The following is a 20,251-nucleotide window of genomic DNA, read 5'->3' on the forward strand; positions in this document are numbered from 1 at the left end:
TGTGCAACGGGCTAATCCTTATCTTTGCATCTATTCCTCTCTCACACATGGATGATATTAATAACACCGTGGTCATCCTTCATTCTCTATCAATCATCAATGTAAGACTGATGTAATACACATGGAATCTAGCATATGATATCAGAGTGAGAAGAGGGGTTACTGTGTGAAAGGTGCATGTACAAGCTCGTTCACAGACCCCAGTGTCGACTAAATTAATGGTAAGTGTTAGAATTTCACTTCTTCATTATTCAATGAGCACTTTCTTGCCACAGTCCTGCTGTACAGTACACAGCTTACAGCAGAGTTCAACAATACAGACCATATTTCATTACAACACACTTCCAGACGGTTGTTGTTTTACTTAGTACGGATATGTTTGAGTTCATTAAAACATACAAGAATTTAGTTAAACACAAATTACCAAACAAACTGAAGGTAAAACAAACAAAAAAAAACATTTATTATATATAGTTTTCAAAAGTAAAACATAATTTTTGATGTGTCAATTACAACCCTGCCCCCAACAGTACAAAACTGCATCACTCCATCCTGTTCAAACCTTTAAAACGTACCCTCACTACTTCTTTCAGTTTTAGTCCAGCCAACACCAGGATATTATAGACTTCAAAGATCACTTAAGGCCTGACAGCTGTGTGATGGCACTACAGCGTTCTCTTTCTACATAGATCTTATAAATATTTGACTACAAGTGGAGCCAAAACGCTCAGATTATAAATGAAGCCTTTAAATAAATCTATATCATAAGAAAATGTTTGTTCTCTTTCATTAACCCAAAAGTTTTGCAAGCCTCGGGCACTTAGCAGCACAGACAGCTGAAACACATTCCCAGCTGGTTCTTTAAACCTTTCAATGATGATACAAGGAAAATGGGACCAAAGTCAAATATTGAACACCTTCTATTAGGCCCATCAAACAAATTGGTAATGATTCCTAAAATACCGTTATTAAACCCCAATGACACAGGAAATGTAAGTCGGTGCAGTTCAACACATGAAGTTTGGCTTTAAACAAAGCATTTCTTGCCATTTGTTGGATTGATATAACCCTTCACTGTAATATTTAAAGTGATGGGACAGTTCATCTAATGCTTCTGTTCATGCTAAAGTCATCAGTGAGAGAAGCCTTTCTGTTTAACCACACTTATAATCATAAAGCGCAGCGGGATTGCTGGTGAATAAATGAATTTATAGCCTGTTCAACACCCCCCCCCTCTCTGTAGCTGGCTTGCTAAATGTATCATTTCTCTGTTAAAACACTCTTACCAACCATGCCTGCAGTACTGCACTCCTGCCAAAACATACATCAGCCATACAGATGAATTACTAGGTGCTGTGCCAATCTGACCCTGGAAACTGGAGGCCAAAGATGACTCCAGGGCACAAACTGAACCAGCCTCCCATGACAGGTGGATACAAAGTGGATATGAGCTGCATGCTGGGAATGGATAGCTAGAGCAGGGGGTCTCAAACTAGAATTATGTGGGGGCCACAGGCCAGGTTGTCTGCTCCTACTGGAGGGGGGAGGCGTTCAGAGTAAAAAACAAAGCCACTTTTGACACAGTTTTGAACTGTTTTATTCACTCCAGAGCAGAGCCTCTGTGCTCCAAAGCATACAGAGCAGAATGCATGGTATCGCTTGGTAGAGAAGAAGTCGGTTTATGGTCTCTAAGAACCACTTCCTACAACCTGACTGAACATGTTGTAAATCATATGTGTTTACAGTTGTTCCAAACAGACAGAGGGAAAATCTGACCGTGATAGAGAGTGGAGGGACGTGACATTGTTAAAAACACAGGATAGTGACACATATTTTCAGACAGACTCTTGAGAAAGACACTGGGGTTGTTTAGTGAATGTTTAAATAGTGTAACAAATGACAAAAGAGAACTAGAGAGAGATTTTTTCAGTGTGACGTGTGGGTAAATATCGGATTGTCTATTGTAAAAAAAGATATCGAAATGCCTCCTAACACCAAAATGTGTAAGTACACCTGAAGGGATTGACTCTTTTCTCTGCCAGTTCCCCCCCCCCCCCCACAATGAGTCACCTTCAACATCACAAATGCAACCGAACACATCGGCAATCAATGAATGTTACATCTTGCACGATACGAAGAGAAAAATAGTGCACAGTTGCACATCGTTCCCCCGTTGTAAGAAATAAAGCACACAAAAGTTTATGGCTATTTATGTGACAAATTAGTCTTAAATAAATAAAGACGATAGAGTGTTTTATACTTTAGAGTGTTTCCATCACTGCCAATTGGAGCCAGAGCCAATAAAGAGAGTGTGTGCAGCCGATTTACTTGAGGTAACTGTCCAAAAGACTGGATTCTGTTTCATCAACTCTTTGATCATAACAGAACACAATCATTTTCACCACTGCTTATGTTAAGAACGGCCACCGCTAGTAAATGTGTTCTTTGTTTAGATTATCAAACAATGAGTCATAGATGTTTGTTTCTGGCTGATGGTGGTAGCGTTAGCAACATGGCTTTCCAGTGCCCTTTTGTGTAAACAGGAGGGATGCAGCCATGGGAGGTGCAAATAAACAGAGGCAGCCAGCCACATGTGCGGCAGCCAGCCTGCCTGCCAGTGGACAGTCCTCGGTGGGGCAACCCTGGCAACCATTATTAAGACTGCTTCTGGCTCCATCTGAGCCATCTGTTAACTTAAGGAGGTATTTTCACATGCCTGGCATTATGTGGGAGGGTGCTTCCACATCAGCATACATGTGCTTGTCTAGACAATGTGAACACACCAAAGAAAGAACATCGTCATGTCATCTGCATGTGTGTGTGTACATGTAAGTGTTTGTACTTGACAGACAATTTTAAGTTGGTCAGACCCTATCAGTGTCATTTGAAAGCCAAATTAAGAGTGGCACGTGTCTTGGCCTGACTTCCCACATTAGCAACAGCACTGAATGGGTAGAGATAAAAAGAATATACACTAATGTCCACAGAAAACGGACCAGACCACTGGCCAACACAGATACAATGTGCCAAAGATTATCAACTCACAGCTCGTCTGCATTTTGATCTGCTTCAGGCCTGGATGACAGGGACTGTCTCTTTGGCTGCTTTGCTGTTCAGAAACAGAATTTCTCACAAGCAACAATAAAAACTTCTGAGGAGATCTTAATGATCTTAACTGCACTAAAAACACAACCCTCGATGTTACCACATCACCCAGTTGCATTTCTCAACTTCCACAGGGCAGGAAAATTAAAGTGCGGGTAGTAAACAATCTTAAAAAACTTGACCAAGACCTTGGGAATTAGAGGCGTTCCTGGCTTCTGTGAGAGCTTGGACGAGAGAGGCTGAGCTGAAGAACAGTGAGAGATGACATCATCTTTCACTAATATGAACCTGCTTGCTTTCTCACTCCAAATCTGTGTTGCAAACATCGAGTTAGAGAAAGCTGGAAAGCTAACACTGTTTAGCTGGTGTGATTTGCTTCAATAACACACACACACACACACACACACACACAAATGGTACACAAATATTAAGCTCTTACTTATGTGGTCAGTAATCAACCTCCTACATTTTGGCAACTATTTGTACTTTTGTCTGCCAAGCGGACAGTGATTGCTGTAACTGTGCCAAGACTATGACATGACATAAGCCTCATATAAAGTAATGCCAGGCGCACACTTATCCGTTTCAGCAACACTAAGTGCTATGACAAGATGCCTCCTGACTTTGGATTAGCTTTGAATGGTTTATATAATCTGCATCAGACTGTCGCATATTAAAGCCACATAATAACCACTTGTGCTGTAAGGATACAATTCATGACCTTGTTTAACCTCCTTGATCAGAAGCACAACATTTCTCTTTTCATTTCTTTTCATTTCTCTTCAGCTGACAGCTCCAATCTTTTCTAAATCTCCAGTTCTTTCTAGGCGGGCCCGAAGACATGCACCCACTTTGGTAAAGGCAGCGAAATGGATTCTTGGTCCGAGCATTTCTTCCAACCCGTACAGCCCCCCAAAATCACCATCCAGAGTGACAACATGCGAGACAAGAGGAAGTGGAGGGGGGGCAGACACAAAAGAGAAGACCTGTCCCGAGATGACTTGTTGTTTCTACTCAGTATCCTGGAGGGTGAACTGCAGGTAGGATGATTTGTTCACATTGCAAATAAACTGCACAAATTCAGATTGTGATTGTAAAAACAGCTTCCATAGCATATTTACGCTTAAGTAATTATTCTACTTGTCACACAAGGCCAGAGATGAGGTAATCACTGTGTTGAAATCAGAGATGACAGATTTGGCTCTAGTGGGGGCCCACTATGGTTTCAGCGGACCGGACAAGGTGCTCCGAGCCCTGCAGAGAGACTCCCTCCAAGCCCAGCAGGACCACCTGAAGGATGTGTATGAAATACCAATTGCTAAGGTACCAACAGAACAAAAGTAATATGGAGCACCATATGGAGCGGTTAATCAAATTTAATGAGATGAATGCATTACTGTCTGACAAAAGAGTATCTAATACTTCTGCATCATTGCACAAATTTGCTATTTTTGCACTACAGGTGTTACATGCTCTGGATCTGTTCTTTGCAAATGATAATGGATCTGTCAACTGTAGCATTGCTTTTGCTTGTTTTCTATTAATCTACATCGACATTCCTGTCATCAGGTTTTGTGATGAGTATTTCTTAACGGGAATAAAATTTTCCTGAGTAACTAGGGCCTTGTTTCAGTGAAATACCATCTATAACAACGGTATTCAAAGGCTCAACACACCCCAAACTATCTGCATGAGGATATACATCTTTGGTAATTAATCTTTTAAAAAGAACATGTGATGTGCAGCGGCAGCCTACACTGTACAGATTCATGAACCAGGTATTGGGCTAATTATGTAAGGCTTCAGTTGCCATATTTACGTGTAAACACTTCCTCACCTTGAACAACCCTTCTCCTGCTCAAGGTACACTAAAATCTTCTTCACATCTGACAACCTGCATGTTTTTTTTCCTATTATCCCTCAGGTCAACCAGTTGTTGGAAGCCCAGAAGCGTTCATCCAAACTGATGCTGGAACAGCTTGCAGAGGTGTGCCGCTCTCACAGTGGTGCCCTAAACAGGCTAGAGAAGCAGGAGAGAAGCCACAGGGCTTTTATCAATAGGAGCAACTGCCTTACAACTCTACTTGAGGAGGACAGAGAAAGGTTGGTGCACAAGACCCTACCGGCTCTTATGAATACCAGAGAAATAACTTCATTGACTAAATTGGTGGACTGCATTGAAGAAATATCCAGCCATGCCTTTCAGAATCCCTCCTAATGTATAAGTGTTCAGGATTTACAGCTAGAGTAGAAGAGGCTATGGGATTAAAGTATTTCAGCACTGGAACAAACCAGATCTGAGCTCTGTGATGTACACTTGTGGAGGCTTAGATTCTTTTAGTCTATGTTGGTCTGTAATGCTCTTTATGGCTGAGTGACAGAGAAGGCACTGTTGGCTGCTGCATTTATACCAGACAGTGAATGTGACCTCAAGACTGTACTTAGACTTATTCCACTCAGACACAGTCCATTACATCCTGGACTGGGTTAGACCTTGCGGCCAGCCTGGCTCTGTTCACTCGCCCTTGTAAACACATAAACATGCACTCACATGCAATTACATGTAGTCTAAATTGGCACCTTCCTGCCAATTTCAACAATACCACGCAGCAAAGGATAAAGCCCTCTTCTAAACTAAGTAAATGGGCTGAGGGTTTGCTGGTGGTTCCCAAATAGAGAGCACTTTTAGATGTGGACTCAGTCTCTGGAGTACAGCTGAGTCTAATATGAAGGTGGCCACTGGTTCTCATATGCAATTTGAGGCCTACAACAGGGCTGTTGTGTCGAAGTTCCTGGTTGTCTCGGCTCATGGACCGCTACAGTCCACTCTTTAATCTAGCTGTACAGAGACTGGATCCACACTGGGCTTGCAGCCTTGGGAGGAGACTAGTTGTCTGCATCTGAGTGCCAACGCTTTACTGATCCACACACACAACTTCAGACCAAAATAGTCATGCCAGTAAAGCGATTAAGTTTACTAGAATTCTGACCATTCAAATACAATGTGGAAACCCTAAACATGCACACATAAAGGCTTTGTGGTTCATCTTAACCTAATGAAGATTAATACACAAGTAGACAGCATTTCTGTGGTGTGGCGTGCACCCTGTGTGGCTCGTACATTCCTAACTGCTCAAACACAGAGGGTTTTCATCTTAATGCCTGCTCTCCTTTATGTGCCTTCAGAACATCACATTAACACAATTTCATCGAAAAGGGTTTCCCCCAAGGTTTCTAAAAGGCTACGAAGAAAGGTGAAACAAATACGCTCAATTTCATATTACGCCCTATTGCTTATTTCGTTGTGCTCCAAATCCCACTCTTCAAGGCAAACAAGGTGCTCATACGTATAAGAGGGTCACATGGATGTGATTTGGGTATGAATAGTCTGACCTGTACCAGAAAACCACACTTTTACTTATTGTTTTGCATAATGGTTACCATAACAGACCACCACCAACCTCTTTTACCACCTAAACAAGAATTATGTCAAACAGTATGCAGAAAGTCTGCGGTTAAGAACCACAACACTACAGTGGGGAACTCAAAAGCCCAGATTCAGACGTTACAAGTGGTTATTGGGTGCATTGCACCATACGGCAAATAATCATGATGAAGGAAGGAGGTAACAGCTCCTGTTTCAAATTAAAATCTGCAAATACATGGCTCCAAATTTACAGATCAGTGAAAAGGCAGGTGTAATGGATCATGAGGAAATGAAAATGATCAGGATATGAAAATTCAGGCATATCACACAACTCTAATTACTGTTGAAGTGAGCACTATGTCCTGAGGTAATTCATCACATTTTTGTGAGTGATTACACTGTGCACCACACAAAATAACATTGGGACAACAAGTCTCATAGTGAATGGATTTTAACTGCAATCTTTCTCATCCTTCCATAGTTTCTGCGATGTAATAGTGTTTGGCTGCTTACCAAAATGTTTTGTTTGAAATAATGCCTGTGTGCAGGTCACTTTTCTTTTTATTTGCTCAAAGATAAATTCCACAAGGTGCCATGTGCACAGCAGATGACCTGTGTTAGCTGTGAAGTATATAGTTAATTCCAGTCACGGCATACAATCACTTTATGCCATAGTATGATCCCTGTTGCGTGTCAGAGGATGATTACCACTGCACATCACTATGCAGCAATCTGATTGTTCCAACCTCAGCTATCTGAACATGCTCTATGCTTGCATGTGTTTCCTATGGTCTGTCAATAGGCTGACGACATCTTAGCATTAACTGCACACACATGTTCAACACACAAAAGACATCCATGCTCTCATCTGTCCACTTGTGTTCTAAATCACAAACACTTCACAGACTCCGTGCTACACCCGCAAACCACTTTTTAACTCCATCATGTTTTCACCCCCAGATGTGGCCTTCTCATCAATATAGTATGTCATCAATAATGTGAAAGAAAGGAATGCATGTGATCTACAAAAGATTATTTTACAAGACTAAGCATCTAAAGCAATAATAACAGCTGTGAGCCTGGTTTTAGGCACAGCAATGTTTGGAGCTAAATGCTAGAGTGAGCATGCTAACATTCTGAAGTTGATCAGGGACAATGTCTATTATGTTTCACATTTCATTTTAGTGTTTTAGCATCTTAACAGTTGATAATTCGGACTAAACACAAGTACACATGAAGCTGATGGGAATACTTTCATTACGTTTGCATGTCCTTTTTATTTTTGACCTGGTTTGTAAAAAAAAAAAAATCAAGGACTCACCAATGTTAATAAAGTTCATCTTAGAGGGGGGGAATCCATTTGTATTCAATTTAAATGGCAATCCATCGAATAATTGTTGAGACATTTCACTCAAAACCACAAACACCTACCTCATAGTCGGAGGGGACTAAAAGTCAGGGGATTGCCAACATCATTAGATTTCATCCTCTGCTGACTATGAATGCCTAATACGTATTTAATGGAAATTGATCAAATAGTGGTAATGACATCACAATAAAATGTCAACCAGCTGGTGGTGCTAGAACAAAAGTAAGCAGATCATAAAAGTTTAATCAAATCTAAATTATTTTCTTGGGAACATTAATGTCTGTACAATTGATACAAATCCATAAAATAAAACAGTTATTTTAGACTGGATTACAGTGCCAGACCAGAGACATTCCCACACTGCCATCAACAGTCATGCTGCTAGCATGCTAACAAGCTTTCAACTCTGGCTTGTTTTAACATGATGGAGGAAAGATTTTGGAGACTTTGCTCAAAGCAAGCGGACAAGTAAACTTGGCGGTGTCATCTTGGAAACTCACAGCTGTTTTATCCACCCCTAACACTGAAACATATCCACCATCTGCCCGATCAGCCAATAATGTGTTGAGAGAAGATATCCATAATTTACCATAGGCGTCTGGCACCATTTTGCTTTAGAGCAGAACTGCTGATTACAAGTTGCTGGGCCCATTTCTTTGCTAGCCTGAGCATATGAGGTCATTTTGGTAATTTCTTTAATTTTATTAAATGCCAACAAATAAAGAAAAGAAAACCAGCACATAGTGTATAAGGAGCTCCCTTTCTTCTCCATCTTCTGGAGCCTTTTCTATGACCCAGTACGGCAGTGATTAGTACAACTGGACGACTTATCAAAGGCAGCAGCTAGAAAAGCTCAATATCTTAAAATTATACCCCTGGTTGAAAATAGGAGATATGACAAAGAAGAGAGATTGCTCCTCTCATATAGTGGGAATTTTACATATTGGCAATGTCTGAGGGTTTTCTTGGAAATGCCTCTGAGGGATTGGATCATGCTTGTAATTGAGGACAAGCGGTGCAGATGCCAGCCCCTCCTCTAAGGGACCTCATGAATTCTGGTTTGGGAGTTGGTCTGTAGATAGAAATTGCGAGGAATGAGGATTTTTTTCTCTCTCTCACATTCCACAGCAACAGAAATCTCTCATCTTACAAGACTTTTTCTACAAAAGAGTCTTCAGAGTCAAGGCAGAATAATTATACAGGTTATTTATATAAATAACCACACCCTCCTTCGCTTCTGGGACCTGTGGCTGATCATGAATTTGCAAGTGGTTTTGGATAAAGGCTGGCAAGATCAATTTCTTAATGTTTAAGGTGGAGAGGATTTTAACAGCCTATCTTCATCTCCAAGCATTAGCAGGCTTCAGTTTAAGAGCAGTTTACAAACCACAACAGCACTTGAACACTGAATAAATGGAAAACAAGAGCAATGAAAGTCTTTGGGCTGCTTTTCACAGCTAGTGTATAAAGAAAGAACGTTTATATAGCTCATAATGACAAAAAAGTATGGATTGGTTTGGAACAAAGCCTATGAATCAGGTTGGGACGGATTACGTATTGCTTCATGTTTGGAAGCAATGCAGTGGAACTGAGGTGCTAACTTTCTGCATTTTGATGTTTCACCTTAATGTCAAATTTCACAAAAGAAAAAAGAAAATACAAGATACTGGTTCTCTAGAATCAGTATCATGCAATAGACCACAACATCTGGCAGTGTGCCTGAGGAGGCCATTTTATCTAATGTTGTAATTATTGTTTGTGTTGTGTTACTAACCCCTGCAGTCTACTGAGTCACCAGTTGCACTTCAACCTCTTTACTTCAGATAGGTGTAAGCCTCGGAGTATTGCCATTTTACTAAGAACACTTAGATTAAAAATAAATCCTACAAAGCAGCATGCATAAATCCTAAATTAATCAATTTATATCATTAGTGGGGACTAAATATTAGAAACATGGTCCAGTATAATGCAATAAAATTCAACAGAACCACAAATTACAGCCTGCAAAAGTTGAATTAGAATCTCTACAACAGTTTTGACAAAACACTAGATTTCCATAGCAACAGCCCAACTACAACATTTAACTTTATTCAAAATCAAGACATAACCATCACAGACCAAAGGAAAGTTGAGATGAAATGTTAACGCAATAATCTCTGACTTTAAAACAGGCAGCCAGTGCTGTGCTGAATCAATTAATGGATTAAAGAGAATGCCAACAAAGCACAGACCAGAGGCCTTGCATCATTAACTTGTGTATCTGGCACAAACTGTAACTTTATATATTGAGGCTTGTGAACATAAATGTCCAAAAAGTGAAGTTTAGGCTGCTTTGCAAATTCTTTTGTGATGACAACATGACACAGGGGAAATGGTTCTCCTTTAATTGGGGACTGGATGGGTTTGCTTGACAGAAAGAAATACCACCAGCAGTACATTTTGCAGGGAAAGCTGGAACTAGGAGGCACAGTGCTACACAGTGTTCTCAGAGTGGAACATGCGTCACACGCAGAACTAGGAGTTTATTTTGTCCTGCAACCAAAGTAGTGCTATCACCTAGCAAGATAAAATATAGTTTATTTTTCTAATAGGATTTTTGTCATTCTTGTTGTAACAGACAAGATTATCAGTGAGAATAACAAGAGTATCATCTGGCATTCCTCCCTGCTCCACTGAAAACAAAGTGTAAAAAAAGAAAAAAGAAAAAACAGAGATACAAAAGATATTGATAATGCTATGGGAAAGATGAAAATCGCACAAAAAAACTTGCACTCCATACATTGAAGCAAAAAAAAAAGAAGATAGCAATAAATAAATGAGAACAAGATAGAGAGAGGTGTGGGTGAGGGTGAGAGAGAGCGCGAGAGAGCGAAAGAACATGTGGATGTAATTGAGAGCCGATGAACTCATGAAGTCATCTCCCAGTCAGGTTATCAGGCCCCAGGCAAAGCAACTCACAAAACATGTCTCTCCTTAAAACATATGAGAACATGTACACACACTTGTTATGCAGTTTGCATGCTATTAGATGAGCAGGGCATGCTAAATTAGGTTTGGTACTTATGTAGCATGGTTAACATGTTTGCGTGAGCTAATCCTACTGCAAACAGAGTGTTTGTCATTTGAGTCCGAATTGTGATTGAAGCATTAATTTACACACACACACACAGACACACACACAGACACACACACACACACACACACACACACACACACACACACACACACACACACACACACACACACACACACACACACACACACACACACACACCTTCCCATTAGCCTCTTTGGCATGGCTACACAATGACCTCATCTGGAATGGGCTTAACTCCAGTACAAACACACACACACAGAGCGGTAGAGCCTGTAGAGTTCCATATAAGGACTTGCTGATGATGTAATGGGCGCCACTGACTGCGAGTGAGACTCAGTGTGCAGAGCACTTCTCATAATGTTTGGTTTTCTGGATGGAATGTCCACATCACTGGGATCTCCGGGAAAGGGAGAGGTGAAAGCTGAGAGAGAATTTATTCTCTGAGGATTTTAAAGGACAGGAGGCCAACTACACAGCACAGGTAGGAACGATCAAAAACTTGCAAACATTGGAAAAGTGCAAATGTGCAATTAGAAACATTAATGACTAAGAAAACTTTGTAGGTACATGATGAGCTGTTCCACATAAGGTAACCTTTGGGTAATTCTCCATAGATTAAATCGACCCAAGTAAAAGGAACACTCATAGAAATACAATAATTTAAGTCTCCCTCTGAAACTTTTGCTCTTAAAACTTACAGCCTTTATTTCTAACTCAAATTCTTCCTCGAGCAATTTGCATTAGAGCAATTTACTTTATTTTTCCAGACCTGTCATCCAGAACATCACATCTTACACACACTGTTGTTGAAGAGTGAAATGTATTTCATAGGAACAGATTCCCAAAAGTTCAATTCAAAGATCATGTTAACTCTTAAAAACACTTAATACAAATGTGCATTTAGATTTTACACTTAACATCATCTCTCCTACAAATCTTATCCACAAATAACTCTCCACATCTCTCTTTTCAATCTACAAGGTAAACATCATATGTGGACTTTGAACATGTGAACGCAAATACACCTAATTGTTGGAAGTAACTTGGTGACTCAGTATGCAACACTGGCAGAAAGTTTTGAGGAGAGATTCTAAATAGTAAAAATGTAATGGTGAGAAATAACTTTCAAGTGCCCCTTCCTTGCATTAACATGACAAAAATGTGAATAGTGTGTATTAAATACATTTGTACATTGCTGGTGTGCATCTGTGGAAATGTGAGGAGTGACAGCACCTCGTAAATGTAGCCAGTCTGTAATTACTTATGGATCAGGGGGGAATTCCTGCCTCACGTAGCTGGAAATGGGGTAGCATGCGAAGTGCACAGAGGGAGGGTGATTGGTCTGCAGTGTCGAGGGTACTCAAGAGTAGACGAACTTCTTAATTAACAAACACTCCCCACCAAGGGACCATCTGCCATGCTAGTCAAAACATCACACAGAACGCTGCATGGAGAAAACAGAAACACATGGGAGTACATGGACACATATACATGTTTTAGGGGATTAAAGGTAGGCGTGCACACACACACACACACACACACACACAAGAAAAATAACTATTGTTGGCTTCTCTAGACGTTGATATAGGGAGAACAAAGTTATTTGAATTTTTCCTATAATGGAAATAAATGTTTATGCTGGAAATACATAATTAAGGGAACAATTTGTGTTTGAAAGATCTGACCAAGAGGTTTAGCATAAACATCAGAGGCGTAGGAAGATTGAAAGTAGAGTAAATTACCCAATAAAACTAGCCACAACTTTCTGTTTGACACCAGTGTAATTTCCTTTTTTCTTTACAGACTCAAGCTACTGATTGAAAAGGAAAGAGAATACCAAGGAATAAAGGAGGAGAAAAATGAAAGAGAAGTATCTGCCCTGAAAGAGGATCTGACAGAGCTGAAGGCTTTTGCACTGCTGGTTGTGGAGGAGCAACAGTGTCTGAGTGAGCTGCTGGAGGAACAGAGGCATTGTGTCAAAGAACTGACGGCCACCACTGACTACATCAAGCAGGACGTGGGTACTGCTTACTCTGGTGCAAAGAAAGAGGTCAAATCTCTGCATCCAGAGGTGAAGCGCTACAACCAAGCTTCCATCTTCAGCCAAAACCAGATCACCATGACGACCCCAAGTCTGCTGTCAGAGGTGGAGGTACTAAGGAGAAGAGTAGTGGAAATGGAGGGGAAGGACGAGGAGCTGATACGCATGGGGGACCAATGTCGTGACCTGGACCGCAGACTAGCGAGGGAGATCAGCCACGGCCGTAGCCTGAAAGTTGAGGTGGATAACCTGAATGGCAGAATCGGCGGATTGGACAGGATCGAGGAGGCTTTAATTAAGAGCAAACAGGACCGTAGTATTCTGAAGTGCAGCTTGGAGCGAGAGAGAGAGGTTAGCAGGACACTGTCGAGTGAGCTTGATAATTTGAAAGTCAAAGTGAGAGAGCTTGAGGCTGTTGAAGGACAAATGGAAAAGAGTGAGGCAACGATAAGACAGGACCTGGCCCAGCTCAGGTCACTCACTGTGGCTTTGGTTGAAGACAGGAAGACCATGGCTGAGAGGCTACGGCAGGCTGAGGAAAAACTCAACAGAAAGGAGGGCAATAGAAACGAGCAAAGCGTTATGGCAACAACGACAGACAGACTAAGAGAGGAGAAGCAGCAGGCACTGAGGTCTCAAGCAGATTTAGAGGAAACGCTTAAGGACATAGCAAAGGAAAAAGATGAGCTTCAAGACAGACTAAAAACAGAAGAGGGAAGGAACATAGAGCTACAGAATAAAGTAACCATAATGAAGAGAAGATTGCAGGTTTTGGAAAATCGGAAGGAAAAAGAGGAGAAGTACACACACAGCTCTATTCCAAACAACACAAACCATCACTGCCAAACAGAGGACAACCAAGTCAAAGAACTGACCCAGGAGCTAGACTGGCTGCGAACGAGACTCCGGGACAAGGAGGTGTTGGAGGGTGAACTGTTGAAGGTGGAAGAGGACTTTGAGTCCCTGGAAAAGAGGTTCAAGGATGAACAGAGGAGGTCTGGGACTCTAACAGAGGAACTAGAGGAGGCAAAGAGGGAGCTTTCCAGGTACGAGCAGGCAGAGAAGCAGGATGTCAACCAGGAACACCTTCTGCTTTGTCGTCTTCAGAAGGAACAGGTTAAGTCCAGACTATTAGCCAGAGAAGTAGATTCACTGAAGGAGAAACTCCAGAAGCTGATGGGGACTGAGGCATCAATCTGCAGGGTGCAGACAGATCACTCCTCACTGCAGAGGAAGTTGACCCAGCAAGAAGCCAGGAACAGAGAGCTGGCCAGAGAGATGAAGGAACTAAGTAGTGAGCTGGACAGATATAAACGAATCAAGAATCTGACACCTGGTACTAACAGAAAACTCTTTTCAGACTTCCATCAGAACACCAAAGAAGTACAAACTGAGCCAGCAGACAGCCTGCCTCCTGACTATAGCGAGCACAGTGAGAAAGTAGATGAAGAAAATGATGATAAGGACCCAAACCACAATGCACAAGTCATAAACAGAAGAAGCGCTCTTGTCAGCAACCTCAACAGCTTGAACAGTGCAAATAACAACATATGCCAATACAGCAGCCATTCTGGCAACGGCATAGATATGCACCAAACAGTTAATGGGGAGGTGATGATGTTAACACACACACGAGGGCAGCCCTTGCACATCAAGGTAACACCACATCATATACTCAACACAGCCACACTCGAGATTAGCAGCCCCACTGGAGACACAGCTCCATCCTACACCAGCACGGCTGTCATTCCAACAAGTGGAGCCTCACCCAAGCAGAGAATAACCATCATCCAGAACTCCGGTTTGCCTGCGGTCAATACTAAAACCCCCCCATCAAGCCCTGACCGCACCTTTTCCCCGCTTCACGGCACAACCATAACTCGAGTGTTAACTCCAAATTCATCACGCTCTGTAACACCCGACCTCAGCGGCTCTCCTATTCAGATCGTAACAGTCAGGACCTGTTCTCCAGAGCCAATGGAAGCTGCAAATCAGGCTGTTTTTTGCAAGAGCCCAGAGTGGCAGAACGGCTGGCAACATCAGAAGTCCGATAGCGTCGACATGAGTCCCAGTGTCATCACCACGGAGGATAACAAGATACATATCCATCTGGGGAGCCCATATATCCAGTCTCTCAACGGTACGACCCACAGCCTCCCACAACCTGATGGAGCCTACTATGTTCGACATGAGCAAAGGACTCAAGTACTCACCAATGGCTGTCATGTCAAAGGTGCTGGAAAGATTGCAAGTAGCATCACTATATCCCCTGCTAGCTCTCCAGCCTCACATTCCTCAAATAATAATACAGTAAGTGGCCTTTGTGACTAGGTGAAAATACAACATACAGGTTTTTTAATTATATTCCTGGACTAGACAACTATAACCACATCCTCCTTTCATTGATAACCAAGAATTTGTTGTATTTAGTATCACTGACAATATAAAAGAAGCATTTGATAAAAACCTGTTTTTAGTATTAGTTTTTAGTATTTAGTGTTTAAAACCCTTTATTGTTTGTCATGTGTCTAGTACCTATACAAGAGCTAATTGAGATATCATTGCAATCAAATGCATGATGTACTTCTCATAATTTTGTGTTTTTCATAATGTTTTTTTCTGTTCATTAAAATCATTTATGTTGTTTTTACTTATTCAACTTGAACAGTATTAAGAGGGATTTAATATCAATGGTTGCTATGCAAATAAAAAGAGTCTTTTTCACTTTTACCTAAAAATAAATATTTAGTTTGCCACTTATTCTGCCACAGCAGGTTAAACATTCAACACAGGCCACACCTCCAAATGCATAAATACGTGATACACAAATAGTTGAGTTGATTTGCTTACTTTATGAACATTTGTGAAAATGGCCAGTGTTCAGTCACTTAAATGATAATCCAATACAAACACACAATACACTTGCAAAAATGTATGTTTAACCTTTGCTTGATAAAATTGCACTTTATCACAGGCAGGTGAAAAAGAATATTTAAGGTAGGAAGGATGCAGCTGACAAATATAATGGAGCAAATTATTTTTGAAACAAGAATATGAATGTGCATCACTGAAGGCGAGCAGGGGTAATGAGAGCAGTATAAAGAATCCATTTTAGAGAAATATATCTGAATGTTTCCAACTTCTAAAATAACAGATAACTCTCATAACCTCTAGAAAATGAGGTTAAACCTTTATATTTAAATATCTATAATTACGTCGAGTGAGTCCTCTATATGGAGGCCATCATGTTTTTTACAGTAGCCCAGACTGGACAACCGAAACACCTTTTGAGTTTTTATGACAACTGAAGGCTGCCACAGGTTCTCTGTCATGTTTTAAAGGGGGGGTGGGGTGAGGGGTATTCAGCTCTAACATGCAACTTCACCACTAGATGTAAATTCTACACACTGAACCTTTAAGTCAACACAACATGCATCTATCAAACTTTTAAAGGTCAACTCCACAAAATATATGGTTACATAGTGTGACAGAAATAAATGGACTGAGATAATTGGGTGGTAAATAGCATTAATATTTAATTTCTATCTTGCTGCCAAAGTTGTAATGAGTTGCCATCTAAATAAGTAACCAGCTGACAGTTAAGGGGGCTCATGGCAGAGAGCCAACACTGCAGTATATGATTACAAACCTTGAGAAACATTTAGTACCCTGACATCATCCACTGGCAAAATGGAAACCAGACGATTCATTTCATGACAATTCGGAGCCGACAGAGGCTGTAATTGGAAGCTTTATCATTATTGTGAGCACTTAGCCACAAGACACATTCACCATAAACATTATACAGCTTCTAAAAAGTCGACGCTTCATTCTTAAAACTTCAAAGTCAAGAGGCTCTCATTAGACTCGTTATTATTGTGGGCATTTAGCCACAAGACACATCAGCATAAACGTTACACTGCTTCTCACAATTCTCTGCCTCATTCATTCTAAAAACTTCAAAGTCAATCCCATCGAACAGACGTCTGCTCTCCTTTCCTGTCTTGTCAGTTTTAAGTCATCATCAGAGCCTTATTTCTGTCAAGCATCTCTGTGATACAAATGTGAGTACGGACGGGATGTCAGTCAGGGTAGAGAGGGGCCAACGTAGAAAGAGAAACAGCTGCTCAAATCTCCTAGTACAAAATGTACATGGGTTTTAAGTGATCTCATAAAGATTTGAGTCCAGAATGTTGTTAATACATTCCTTCTACATGATGAAACATATACAGATGACCCAGTTAGAGCTTGGAATGGATGTATGTGGCTTGTAATTACAGTTTTTTGACAAACTAAGAAACATGCACCCACTAATTATACTTCATTTGTGTGAATCCTGAATGGGGGTGGATATAAGCACAGATCTACCAAGTTGCTTTGAATTTGCTTTATTTGTTTCGATTATTGATGATTCACTTACATCAGATCAATACCAATGTTGGATTGAGCACTTTTAAGGACTTATTCTCAGAACTTACATTTTTTTCAACATTCAACAAGTGAGCAACACTGTTGTTTCCTGCCTAAATGGAAACACATTTCCCAATTATAAAACTGTGGGCCAAGGATATATTTTACTTGGCAAATGCTAAACAATCAATATTTCTTCAGCCAACTTGTGCAAAACCGTGGAGCAAGAATAATGAAGGAACTTGCACCAGTTACAAAAATGTCATTAATATGAATAGTTTGAAAAATAAGCACTATCCCATACAGCAACGCAGCCTGTCAGCAGCAGAAGCTTCACCAAAGTACAGCACATCCACTTTAATTATCACAGACAGAGCAGAAACTGAGAGTCTGCTCACTAATTCATCTGCACTGTTTGTGTTGACAAGACATCAGCCTGATCTCTGTAGACAGCCGTTAGCTAGTGTTAGCTCCCCAGCAGGGACACACGGTCCACTTTACTTCCAAGGCCTAACATGAATGCAGCCAGACATATTACCTCTTAAACAAACACCAATAGGGATCACATCAGCGTGCAGTCTTTTCACTCAATTCCTTTTGAGGATGTGATATCAGGATTCAGTACTTCACAGCCAGAGTTAGTTAATAATACAAAATCGAGATGGTCCTTGAAATTGAAATGCAAAGATCGATCTTGGGGTTTTAAGAATTGATATCGATCATTCAAGTAAAATCTGCTCCCATTATGGACCACAAAATCAGTAATGAAGATGCACATGATGATGTCTCATTGCACTTTGGGTTCGTTAAGCATGGTGTACCAGGCCTATTGAAACAAGACCTGTTCCTCTTTAGAAAGCACAACACTACAGCATCTTCACACAATCAACAAATGCTTTAACAAAAGAAATCAGTGATAGATCTGCACTGTGAGAATGAACATCTGATGAACATAACAAATTGTTACGCCTCTTTTCTTGACTCAGATTCCTCTGGGGTCGCTGCAGAAGCCTGGTCCAACAAGGATTCCAACGATCAAAGGGTGTGACACTAATAGGAGAAGCAGCACAGCTCTCAATACGGGACAGAAAAACAGAAAACATGCCACAGTGCATACAAGGAAAACACTGTGCAACATGCCTGCAACTACATCATGTGTAGCACTACAGCTAGATGTTAAAAAATAAAAAGGTTAATGATCAAAAGATGAAAGAATTGTGACTTTTTGCAGATAATGCACAATAGAAGTAGTATAAGCAGTAAGAGGTATTCCTAGTTATTTGATTTCTCTGTTTTACCTACGTAAAGTGTCTTTGAGCATTGCAAGTGCTATATACGTTAAAAAATCAAATGTATACTAGTCATGCCATGCTGCAATAACTTTTAAAGGTTAAAAACATAGACTTGCAGTTAGAAATATGCATGTTTTTGGAGAAATTAGATTTTCTTTACATTTAATCAAAAAGCTCTAATATGTATTTGTCAAAGATTGATTATGACATTGACTGAACAAAAATTATTAAAACCCTGAAAAAAAGTTGTGTGATCCCGAATGAACTCCATGTTGTATTTCATTATTATTCTAATATACTGTTTGTGTTCTGTGTTACCAAAGCATTGCAAAATAGAAAATTACCTTAATTCACTTTCAGTGAAAGTGAAATAAAATGCAAATATTTTTTCACATGATATATTGATGTGCACAGTTGAGGGTTTATACACTGCCAACTGAATGTATGTGCACAAGTCCTGAGCTACATGTGTATCACGCACAGGTAAAAACAATACGTCTACATATGCCTAATATAAGCGCTTCATTATAATACCGCTTTAAAGGTTCAGTGTGTAGAATTTAGTAAAGTGGCATGTAAGAGCTGAACACCCCCCCCCTCCAAACATGAGGGAGAACCTGTGGTAGCTTCAGTTGACATAAAAACTCAAAAGATGTTTAGTTTGTCCAGTCTGGGCTACTGTAAAAAACATGGCGGCCTCCGTAGAGAGGACCCGCTCGATGTAAATATAAAGTATTTAAATACAAAGGGGCCATTCTAAGGTAAAGAAAACAACAATTCATACAATTTGGATGAAACACACTAGTGAAAACATCACTCTGATTATTTTATATTCAATCTCTGCCAGTTGATCCATTTCACACTGAACCTTTAAAACACACTTCACTGTCCAACATGCACAGGTCAGCAGTCCTTGAAGAACAGGAGCGCCCCCTGTTGGTGTGGAGCGTGCATGATGCCGTGTGGAGCATCCACAGGAAACTTCGTCCTGTTGTTGAGTGGAGATGAAGGTGAAACACACCAGGATCAAAGCTGACAGCTGAGTGTGTGGATGAGAAACAGTTAACTGTGACGTTCAGAGGAGCGAGAGGTGACGTTACAGTGAAGCTAACACACACACACACACACACACACACACACACACACACACACGTGTTACACATCTTCTGCTCATAACAACACGTGTGACAGACTCCAGCTTTGTCTGCAGGTCACAGGTAAGAAACACACACACACACACACACACACACACACACACTTCCTGGTACTGTATGTTACATAGTTATCTCCATGGTAACACACAGACATGAAACTTCCCAACGAGCCACAGGCAGAGGTGGCTAACAAACGTTAGCTCACAGTTAGCTACAGCTCATCATTTCTCTAGCAGGCTACATGCTAACGTCCGGAACCAGCTGATCGTGATGCAGCGAAATAAACCTCCCGGACCGCGAGGCTTTAAAAACACGGAACACGCAGCGATAACGGAGCTGAATGAGACGAATGAATT

At 40.8% G+C, this 20,251-nt stretch overlaps 2 protein-coding genes and 1 long non-coding RNA gene across 8 annotated transcripts in view; 2 read left to right on the forward strand and 1 right to left on the reverse strand.

Annotated features, from left to right (window-relative positions):
• cmss1 (cms1 ribosomal small subunit homolog) overlaps window positions 1-20,251 on the reverse strand; it is a 30,840-nt gene that overhangs the window by 10,429 nt on the left and 160 nt on the right. The window lies entirely within an intron of this gene.
• On the forward strand, window positions 11,305-19,875 carry LOC109637911 (filamin A-interacting protein 1-like). Of its 3 annotated transcripts, none has more exons than XM_020100581.2 (3): window positions 11,305-11,479; window positions 12,802-15,349; window positions 18,436-19,875. In XM_020100581.2, exons 2-3 carry the CDS (start codon window positions 13,118-13,120, stop codon window positions 18,634-18,636), a joined length of 2,433 nt encoding a protein of 810 aa, XP_019956140.1. In that variant the 5' UTR covers window positions 11,305-11,479; window positions 12,802-13,117; the 3' UTR covers window positions 18,637-19,875. The 3 variants fall into 3 exon arrangements, with proteins under 3 accessions (XP_019956140.1, XP_069389360.1, XP_069389358.1); XM_069533259.1 differs by having other exon boundaries at window positions 11,306-11,479; window positions 12,802-15,179; window positions 18,436-18,637; XM_069533257.1 differs by lacking the exon at window positions 18,436-19,875 and having other exon boundaries at window positions 11,308-11,479; window positions 12,802-16,355.
• The window catches only part of LOC109637953 (uncharacterized), a 34,157-nt gene continuing 33,794 nt past the window's right edge, over window positions 19,889-20,251 (forward strand). For all 3 annotated transcript variants that reach the window (XR_011244366.1, XR_011244365.1, XR_011244367.1), the window contains exon 1: window positions 19,889-19,958. This is a non-coding gene — a long non-coding RNA (uncharacterized lncRNA). The remainder of the gene's footprint in view (window positions 19,959-20,251) is intronic.

Source organism: Paralichthys olivaceus, chromosome 10, assembly GCF_024713975.1.
Source record: "Paralichthys olivaceus isolate ysfri-2021 chromosome 10, ASM2471397v2, whole genome shotgun sequence".
NCBI lineage: Eukaryota > Metazoa > Chordata > Actinopteri > Pleuronectiformes > Paralichthyidae > Paralichthys > Paralichthys olivaceus.